At 36.1% G+C, this 11,203-nt stretch overlaps 1 protein-coding gene across 1 annotated transcript in view; it reads left to right on the forward strand.

The window, feature by feature from the left end:
• LOC107756877 (CUB and sushi domain-containing protein 3-like) overlaps positions 1-11,203 on the forward strand; it is a 287,188-nt gene that overhangs the window by 258,531 nt on the left and 17,454 nt on the right. Inside the window, exon 56 of the mRNA XM_016574196.1 lies at positions 7,685-7,858. Coding sequence (XP_016429682.1) covers positions 7,685-7,858 — 174 coding nt within the window. The remainder of the gene's footprint in view (positions 1-7,684; positions 7,859-11,203) is intronic.

Raw genomic sequence — 11,203 nt, forward strand, 5'->3', positions numbered from 1 at the left:
TTGCAAGTTTGTGTCTTACAAGTTATAAACTTGCAATTTCATCTCACAATTTTGAATTTTTTTCTGTTTATATCATTTTGAGAAAATCCGAGAAAAAAAGCCAGAATAGTGAGATAAAATGTCCCAATTACCTTTTTTTATTTTATCCTGTAGCAGAAACAAGCTTCCATAATTTACAGTCGTAAAATAATATTAGAATAATATTAATAGAGTGAACTTCTAATCGTGTTAAAAACATAAAAAACACTGTGATTTTTTTAGGTTAATGTCTTAAGTTCAGTTCTTGTTTGAGGAAAGGAAAAATGTGTTCATTTGTGTGGATGATTGTCGTAGTTGAATTATGTGCATATGCAGGAAGACACTACCAGGGGTGCCCAAACTCGGTCCTGGAGGGCCGGTGTCCTGCAGAGTTTAGCTCCAACTTGCCTCAACACACCTGCCTTTATGTTTCTAGTATGCCTAGTAAGAGCTTGATTAGCTGGTTCAGGTGTGTTTAATTGGGGTTGGAGCTAAACTCTTCAGGACACCGGCCCTCCAGGACTGAGTTTGGGCACCCCTGCACTAGACAGAAGCAGACTCCTCCACAAACTGTCAAAACTTGTAAAAGACAAACTGGCTCAGGTGTCTCATTAAAGACCGAGGCGAGAGGAGACCATTGAGTCTATTTCTCAAGCGTGTCAGTTGTTTGAACTTTAAAACCATTGTAATGGTGTTGATTTTAGTCGTTAATGACAGTGCCTCGGTGTTTCATATGGGATATTTCAGTCTGTTTTCCTCTTTGTGTTCCCAGAGGTTTGTTTTTGTAGACTGTCTACATGTTAGTAAATGGACTTTCATTGACAGTACCTCATTTTAAACATGGACTTGTATCGGACCCTGTTATGTACTTTTCTGATGCGTTTACAAAAAAACTTTTCAGGCCAAAACTTTGGTCGATATTCTCCCAGAACAGTAAATAACACAACGGTAAGCAGTTAGGGTGGGGGGGTTAAAGTTAGTTGGAAAAAGATTGGGAAGTCTTGTCAAAGCACCTTGGCCGAGAATAAAGGTGGTGTTTTGGAGGAAACACTTTATACTTGGCAACACTGTTGGCATTAGTAAAATACATAAATATTATACTTTACTTATATATATATATATATTAGGGGTGTTACGAGACACTTATCCCACGACACGAGACTGGGTTCACGAGGACGAGATTTTTAGACTTTTTTAAAGAAATTATCAATGATGAAATATATAGGGAAAAAATTGTCTTTTATTCTTATTAATTAAAATCAAGAAACTTATACATTTTCACTTCAATTTATTAAAAGTTTAACAAAAATTACATGTTTAGGGCCCTATGAAATGTTTTATTTTTTCTCACCATATTATTTATATTTTTTATTGTTACCAAATTCTGTGTTTTAGCATGTCTAATTATTTGAATGCATAAAACAACTTAATTTATTCATTTTGTTTTTCTTAAAGTAGCCTTATGAATTGTTTTTCCCCTCAGAAATTCTGTGTTGTATATTTACATTTTTTTCTGGTTATCAAATGAAGGCATAAAACATTAATTTAATTTATCATTTATCTTTTAATTATTGAAAATTAAGCAAACAAGATTTTTTGGCAAACAAAGGGGATTTACTATTAAAATTAAAACATGAAAGAAATGTTTTGTGATTATTCCTTAAAAAATAATGTTTGTTTCATTTTAGTAGTAGTAGGCTATGTACATTCTACTGAAAAATAGTTATAGGCACAATGTCTTCAAATCAAACCGGACTTTTATTTTGACGGGTTGCCGTGAATACCTTTACAGTTCTGTGTATGAGATATGACGCTAGTTTTACTCAAATCAAACGGTCAAATGCTCATGAAGTGACTCTCAGAGCAGTTCTGGAGATGTTGTTCATGTGTTTACGTCCTCATTTAGTGAGACGGCAGACGCTGAAATCACCGCGAGTGTCACGCTTGCTTCAGTGTGTGTGTAGTAAATGAAACTGCGCGTCTGCCCCATTCATAAACAGAGACAGGCAGAACATGCAGGATTCATATTTAAATCGACTTTTGCGGCTTAATATTTACAGATACTAGTCCATCTCGTGATTTTACTAGTCCATATCGTGATTTGATTTAAGTGTAATGACCTACTTTTGATTAATTCATTCAAAATTTGACAAATTCCGTGACATTCCGCGTTAAACTGTGAATTCTGTTTTTATGACTGGATAAAGACTACACTGCGTAATTTTCCCGCTTATCATGCGGCCACTTGCCTGATGTGAACAAAATATCTTACATACCACCACTTGTGAACGAGCCAGTGTAATGCAAATATATCTAAAAGGTCTGCGCGAGGATATCGTCACATTCTCGCGAGACCAATCAGATCTCGCGAGACACATCGTGCCACGAGATCTCATCACACCCCTAATATATATATATATGACCCTGGACCACAAAACCAGTCATAAGGGTAATTTTTTAGAAATTGAGGTTTATACATCAACTGAAAGCCAACCTATTTTGCAGCTGAAAATTTTAATTTCTGTAATTTTATTTCTCATCTACATTTTGCTCTCCTTCTTAACAGGTCTGATGACATTGATAAACATGTATTACATTGAACATGTCGCATCAGTTTTCCTATTTTTGGAAAATAAATTGTGTCTTTTCCATAATCTAAGGCATAGTATGAGTTCTGATGACTTTACATATTGTGCATGCATGAATCATATGGACTGCTTTGTTATTCTCTATACAGCCAGGGTTACTCTGAATGGTTAGGTGTAATGATAACCATTTCAAATTTTTGTTGTTTTTTTATGCACTAAACATGACACTTCACTGTTAAAGCTGTTTGTATGAAGTATGTGTAATTATCTGTATGCATACAGTACATCACACTTAGTGTGTATGTAGTATGTACTTGAAATATTTCACTAGATACCGACTATTAACTGAAGCATCAACTAACAAGGCTTATTGCATGTGTTGCTTTAATAATTAAGTTAGGTGCATGAATCTATTTAATAGCAGTGGATTTAATATTCAACACCCTTCCGAGAGACATGAACACTTAGCATTTCAGTTTTTAACCTTGTTAGCTTCCATGTCTCATTAAACCTGACCCCTGAGCCATGAGATTCACACATAAAATCATCATCATCATCTTCATCATGCTCGTGTCTGCTTAAAGCAGTCTCCACACACCTTGAACAGCCGCTACGCTCATTTATTATACATTATACATCCTGCATCCTATATGTGAAGGCTTTCAATCATCCAGGTCACCTCTGCAGAAGGCGGCTGCGCTTGCTTTATCCCTTCGCTTTTGACTTTGATTGGGTCGGACAGCTTGCCAAACTCTCCGGCCCTGCCGCTGGACTCGCGGCTCTCTCTCAGCGCCTTTTATATTTACTGAAGCAGCGGCACTATAAGCCGCAGGCTTAGGGCCAGTGCGCTCTTCTGCGGAGGGATCTTCTGTCCTGCCTTCACACTTAATCTCCAAAGCTACGAGCAGCTCGCAGGACGTTTCCAGCACCTCCAGATCAGCCAGGCAGCCGTGCAAGGCATATTTTCCTACTGAAGAGAATTGTATGCAGCACAAAGCTTAGAGGAGCGCTTCACCCAAAAATGAAATATGTCATCATTTACTCGACCTCATGTCGCTCCGAACGCGAATTACTTTATTTTCTTCTGTGGAACCCAGAAGGAGGATTTTTGAGGGAAATTCAGTTTGAAGGGGCTGTCGAACTCCAAAAATGGCTGTAGAAGTTTGGGAGATTTGTTACCACATTTAGCAACTTTCCCATGGTTCCTGCAACTTTTAAAGATGCTGTTTTTTGTGGTCATTAAAACATACTGATGTATTTACTGTATACACAGGTCTCATATATTATGTAGACATACTATCTGTAGACAGTATATACACACACACTTATAAATATGTTTAATATATATATATTTAAGTATATAGGACTAGTGTTTACGTCGTATGGACAATTTTTGCAGCATGTTTAAATACTATATATATATATATGCGCACACACACATATGTGACCCTGGACCACAAAACCAGTCTTAAGTCGCTGGGGTATATTTGTAGCAATAGCCAAAAATACATTGTATGGGTCAAAATTATCGATTTTTCTTTTATGCCAAAAATCATTAGGATATTAAGTAAAGATCATGTTCCATGAAGATATTTTGCAAATTTCCTACCGTAAATATATCAAAACTTAATTTTTGATTAGTAATATGCATTTCTAAGAACTTCATTTGGACAACTTTAAAGGCGATTTTCTCAATATTTAGATTTTTTGCACCCTCAGATTCCATATTTTCAAATAGTTATATATCGGCCACATATTGTCCTATCCTAACAAACCATACATCAATGGAAAGCTTATTTATTCAGCTTTCAGATGGTGTATAAATCTTGATTTCGAAAAATTGACACTTAAGACTGGTTTTGTGGTCCAGGGTCACATATGTGTACCATACATCAATGGAAAGCTTATTTATTCAGCTTTCAGATGGTGTATAAATCTTGATTTCGAAAAATTGACACTTAAGACTGGTTTTGTGGTCCAGGGTCACATATGTGTTTTTTTATTTATTTACTTTGGTGAAAATGAGAGGTTTGCGGTGTGTTATGAAAATGTTCAACATCGTCAGTGCTACAAAAAATTGTCTATACTACTTGAACACTATGTAACACAGTTCGTAGTCACGGGAAGGAGGCGGGAACCGACGAACATTTTAACAAAACTTTAATAAAATAAACACAAAATGAAAGTAAAGTGGCAGCCCCTCGCGGACGACTGCCGCACACAAAACACAAAATAAAATCCAGGCCTGGTCCTCTCTCGTCCAACACTGTCGTCACTCCTCCTTTTATCCTTCCGGAGCTCCTCCATGGGACTCGAGACCGGTGAGTGGCGCAGGTGTCGTGCATTAGCATTTACTCCACCGGCCTCGCTCCGTTCCCATAGCTCTCGGCCCCGCCCCTCTCGTCACACACTATATTCCAGGTCTAAAACTGACTGAAATTCAACTCTTTCACGAGTTATCACGATTATCACTGATAATCGTCCATTCTTTTCGTTTTAAATATTCCACTGTGTCATGTCACAAACGCTCAGGAGAACCACTGATGTGTTACAGACTCTGAGGATCACTTCACATGACCTCTGATCTGTCACTCATGATTGAAAGAACTTTTCAAACACTTTTGGTGTGCTACTACTTTTTGATACAATCAATTTGCTTGCATATCTTGTACAATTAGGAAGGGAGATAGAATGTGACAGCTAATAGAAAAGAGAGGAAAGTAGCAACTCGTTTGGAATGACATGAGTAATAACAAATCTTCCTAAACCTACAAAACATTTCTTTTGTGGACCTTTTTTAAATGTTGTTTTGTGTTCCATGTAAGAAAGGGTTTATAATGACATGAGGTTAAGTAAATTTGTCATTTTGGTTTCAACCGTCCCTTTAACGAAAGCTGATGGCTATTCAGTGTGATGAACTAATAGACACGCAATTGACCTTTGAGTCTAATTTATTAGTTTTACCTGGGCAGATTTACACATGAACAAAAGGATCTTTACAGAGCAGCGCTGCGACTCCACACATCTTTTTTAGAGGTTTTATTGGGGCACTTGCTTCCCAAAACATCTCATAATTTATTCATACGCCGTCCAGACCCCAGCTGCTCCCCACCGACTGCTCTCCAGCACTGTCAGAATATCAGCTCACGAGTTTCCATCTGCTCCCCCCGCGTCCTTTTTTCAATTCGAGATTTGCAATTTAAAACATCTTTTGATTGGCCCTGCGGACGTTTGCCGATTTCTGTTGATTTCGCCAATGCAGGAAGTCCTATATGTTATTTGTAAATAAACATTCGCTTGGATTTAACACTCGATCCATACACAAAACGACACCAAAGTCTTTCCTAAACGTTCAAATAGAGATGATGCAACAGTTGCTGTGGTGAAAGCAGGTTGCAAAAGATGACTCTGAGGTGATTTCCAGCTAATGTTGTGTTTAACCAGCCTCTTCCACACCTCTTAACACCTTGAAAACAAGCGAACGTGCTGTAAAAACCCTGTGTTTTAGTCACCATTCATAAATAACACTTGAAGCTGCTGGAGTGATCATCAGTGACATATTGAATACAGTGTCTGTGCTTTATTATATGATGTCGAAGTGGAACATAGTCCTTCACGGTAGAAAAACGACAGAAAAAAACCCTTCCTTTCTTCAGCGAGACACTTTCAAGACAAGTCTACAAAATATTAAAGCTTGGCCAGAGGGCAGTACAGCCTCAAAATACAGATCAGGACTTCAGTGTCGGCTACACTGACACTCCATGAGGAAGTTTAGTTGTTTTTTTTTTTCTGTGATCGATGTGAAAAGTGAATGGTGAATTTAATTTAGTTTGCAGTATTTATCACTATTTGTTTGGCATTGTTAGTGTGGAAACAGGTGGTAATTAAAGTCTTTGTTTTCTAATGATCCTGACAGCAGTAATTGCTTGTAGTCAGATCATTTGTGTGTGTGTGTGTGTGTGTGTGTGTGTGTGTGTGTGATGTGGGACAGCTAGCAACGAAATACTAACACTGTGGGACAATTCCAAATTAACATTCATTTGAACTCTCAAGTGTTTGACAGACTTTCAAATGTTTTAAAATCCAAACATCATGTTAATTTATTACATGAGGGTATTAAAGTTGCCGTTTTAATGAAGTGAATATGAATGAATCAAATTCCTGCTCGGTGTGAACAAATTAAGTCTAAATTTAGACGCCATGATGAATGTGTGCTTGAGTGACCTGCATATGAAATATGATGTTGTTTTTGTCCAGTATTTATTAATTAAGTTCATTTATTACTCTCTTGTGCTCAGTGGAGATGTGTGTTGGTTGTATATTTTGGTTAGAAACGCCTAGGGAAACCGTCTTAAATGAGGGCATGTTTGTGAATATCATTGCCTGTATTCTTTGTAATATCTGTTGGATAAACAAGTAAACAACAAATGAAACCACACTAGCACTTATTCAGACAAGAGTTAACTATAGAATAAAGGTAGATTTAAACTGAAAGGTTACGTTTGAAACATTTGTATGTTTATTTTTACATTGTTTCTGTTTTGGTCTCCACAAAAATATTAAAGGTCCCCTGAAATGCTTAGAAACACGCAGCGTTACTCTGTGTACGCAACTCTATTCAACACTGATAATAATGTGAAATGTTTCTTAATAAGCAGTAAATCAGCATATTAGAATGATTCTGAAGAATCATGTGACACTGAAGACTGGAGTAATGATGCTGAAAATTCAGCTTTGATCACAGGAATAAATTACGTTTTAAAAATATATATTCACATAGAAAACAGTTATTTAAAATTGTAATAATATTTTTCAATATTACTGTTTTTATCGCCTCTTTGATCAAATAAATGCAGACTTGGTGAACATAACAGACATCTTAAAAAAAAAAAAAAGTCTCAAATCTAGACCAGACTGACCAAACAACCTCATTTGTGGCATTACCTAATTTGCATAACTCCTTTATTGAATCGACCTGTGAAACAACACCGGCAGCACGTGTAAATGAATGACACCGTCGCCAGGCTTTCATGCATTCTAATGAACTCGGATCTCTCTCCATGTGTTTTTCTCTTCAGCGGTGACCTGCGCTCCTCCGCCCGGCGTGTCTAACGGTGAGGTGGAGGGCTCTGTGTTCGAGTGGGGCACCAGCGTGAGCTACCGCTGCCTGATGGGATACGAACTGTCCTTCCCTGCCGTCCTCACGTGTGTCGGCAACGGCTCCTGGAGCGGAGAGGTTCCTCTGTGCCTGCGTGAGTGATGTTCTAAACCTATTCGGAACCTTTCTTTCTCTTGTCCAAGCTGCTCTTGTCCATGCAGTGAAAGTGAAAGGTTTTTGATTTATTCTTTTAGGCATCAAAGAGAACAAAAAAAACACTAAAAGCACAGTTGAAGTGGGCCATACAACTTGGACATTTAATTTAAAGTCTTCTGAAGTCATATACAGTTTATGTGAGGAAGAGACTGAAATGTAAGCCTTTTTTTTTTTTTTTTTTTTTTTTATGATCTCCCTCTCTGCCATATCGCTCAAATCTCATTTGTTGCCTAGCGTGATCATTGCGATCAATAGTGTTTGGCGCCAATGATATCAAACCTGTCAAAATGCATCTAAACCAAAGATCTATAATAGAGAACTGGATTGTTTATGGCATCATAAAAAGCAAAGCCACTGCATCACTATATTACTATTAGTATCATTTGATTTTCATAAGAGAACATTACCTAACAAGTCATATGAAGCCTCCTTGTGCATTCTTACGTCCTAAGCATGTAAATGTTTTTGTTTTTTTCAAATCGTGCATTTCCTCTGTTTATTAAAATGGTGCGTTCATATTCAAATCAAATCAGTAGGTGCACGAGATCCTCAATATACAGTATGTGACAAAGTGCTCATTCTGAAATCTGAATAAAGATTTATGCTTTGTAATGTATGCTAATTAATTTGACTTATACAGTTATTCACTGTGTTTGGTTGTACTTTATTTTAAGGGGTCCTTGTTACAATGTATAATTATACATTTAAGTACTGAGTAATGGTAATTAATTACATGTAGTTACTACAGTTTATGGTTAGGATTAGGGTTTGGCTTATGGTTACCTGCATGTAATTGTGCATAATTTATTGTTGTTATAATAGTAAGTACATGTAACAAGGACACCTTAAAATAAAGTGTTACCTAATATTTATATATATAATAATAGTTTTTATTCGTGCTCATAAGTGTTTAACAGTGATTTCATTAACAGTATGCATGTTGAAGCAGTTAAACATTAGTTAAATTAGTTAAATTAATCATTAATTCAACAGCATATACATATAACACTTAACTCCTATGAAAAGTGTAATTCAAGTAAAATAGAATTAGAAGAGTTTGAAATAGATGTTGTTCAATCAGGAGATAAAATGTATGCAAAAACATGAAGCTTATTTCCAAGATCATGCATGGTAAACTTTGAATTTTAACACACTATAGTGCAATATATGAACAGAGAAGCTTGTGGTTATTCTGTATTTGAATCAGTTTCTGCTAATAATACCAGATATATGTCAAGCTATTGTATGACTTCAGAAGATTTGAACTATTAACTACTGTTATGGTGCTTGTTAATAGTCCTTTCCTTATAGAACCAAAGTAAAAACTCTAGATGTTCAGAATTAGTTTGAATACTATATTTCAAAACTAGTTTCACACTTAAATTCTCAATTGTCCTGTGAGTTGGTATAACACACAGAATAAAAATAAAAATGCTTGGTTTTCAATTTAGTCTTATATTCATTCAAAGGTGTTATCTGTGATTTCAGCAGTTTTGTTCACTTGAGTCATACTCCCTCTTTCCAAATCTCTGCCCTCCAAAGTCATTTTAGCCAACCTGATGTCAGCAAACCAGAATGTGCGGAGAGCGATTCTGATTGGCTGGTGTTTTGACTGCTTAAAAAGCATGAGTCACTCTCTTGACCATTTTTTAGCTGTTTACAGAGTCTGGGTCTGTCACGGAGAGACGGGTGTGATTTCTCCAGACACCTATTTCAGTGCTATCTGTCAGGTGATAGGGACATTTTATGCATACTGATGCAAAAACTTTTCGCTTACAGCATTTTTACACGAAGCAGGGAGATCTTGATATTGCAAATGAGAACAGAGAGCTGTCACATAAATATATATCCAGATATTATGATGCATATGAAATAGATGCATATGCTGATAAAATTAAAATGCACTGTCCCATTTCATATAGAATAAACAAATGCATTCCTAATTGTAGAGTCAAATGAAATAGTACTATGAATGCTAAACGTGCGTTACTATTCCTGGTGGATATTTACACACACACACATTGTATCCTGCCATATAAAAGGGAGCGTAAAAGGGCTGTCAAAGTTAACGTGATAATAATGCATTAACACAATCTTTTTTTTTTTAAACCTTTAATGCAGGTTCTATTTAACTCTATAAATCACCATAGTTAAGGGTTGCCAGGTCCACGGTTCTCCTTCACATAACATTATTTGTAACTCACCTCCTGTCCAATAATCGCAAAGAGCTTTGTGTGTCAAGTAATGTCAATTTTAACACTAAATGCCATTTTGATGCTCTTAAATGTGGCGTGACAGATCACCGTAGCCACTTCAATTCAAGCGGTAATGCATTCTCTTTCACTTTAATACAAGTTATAGCACAAAATATCAATTAATATCAGAAGGCATGTTGGCAGATACAGTACAACTTACTGAAATGTATCATGTTTTATGTAATCGCTCAATCAGCATTTCAACTGAAAGACGTCAAATAAAACAGATTATGAACAATATGTCATTTACCTAAAGAAAGTTATCCAGTGTTCACTGCTGTCCAGTGTCCATTACGTTCCATGAAATGTAACAAAGGCAATCGGTTACTTTTTTTTATGGAGTAACGCAATATTGTAAAGCATTACTTTTAAAAGTAGCTGTGTGTTTGTGTGTGTTTGTACGTACGTACGTACATGCATCACATATACACTACCGGTCAAAAGTTTGGGATCAGAACAATTTCTAATGTTTTTTAAAGGAGTTTTTTATGCTCATCAAAGCTGCATTTATTTGATAAAAAATACAGTAAAAAAATTGTATATTGTGAAATATTATTATGATGTAAAATAACGTTTTTCTATTTTAATATACATTAAAATGTAATTTATTCCTGTGATGGTAAAGCTGAATTTTCAGCATCATTACTGCAGTCTTCAGTGTCACATGATCTTCAGAAATCATTCTAATATGCTGATTTATTATCAGTGCTGGAAACTGTTGTGCTAACATTACAAGTATTACTGATCCCAAACTTTTGACCGGTAGTGTATACATATGTCAAAAACAATATAAAACTATCTCTATTAAACTCATTTGCAGCAGGAATTGGCAAGAGTCAAGAATCTGAAATATTTTGAATTTTGTTCAACTGTTTTGCAAGTCAGATGCAAATGAGGTATGAAATGAGATGAAAAGAAGCATTTTTACCAGCACAAAGGTATACACGCTGAATAACTCTGATACCAGCACGCTTATCAGCTTTCATTTGTGAGAGCTGTTTGCACAATCCTGTCGTTCATAAATGCAA

The sequence above is a fragment of the Sinocyclocheilus rhinocerous genome, unplaced genomic scaffold (assembly GCF_001515625.1).
Source record: "Sinocyclocheilus rhinocerous isolate Xijiao unplaced genomic scaffold, SAMN03320098_v1.1 scaffold1735, whole genome shotgun sequence".
NCBI lineage: Eukaryota > Metazoa > Chordata > Actinopteri > Cypriniformes > Cyprinidae > Sinocyclocheilus > Sinocyclocheilus rhinocerous.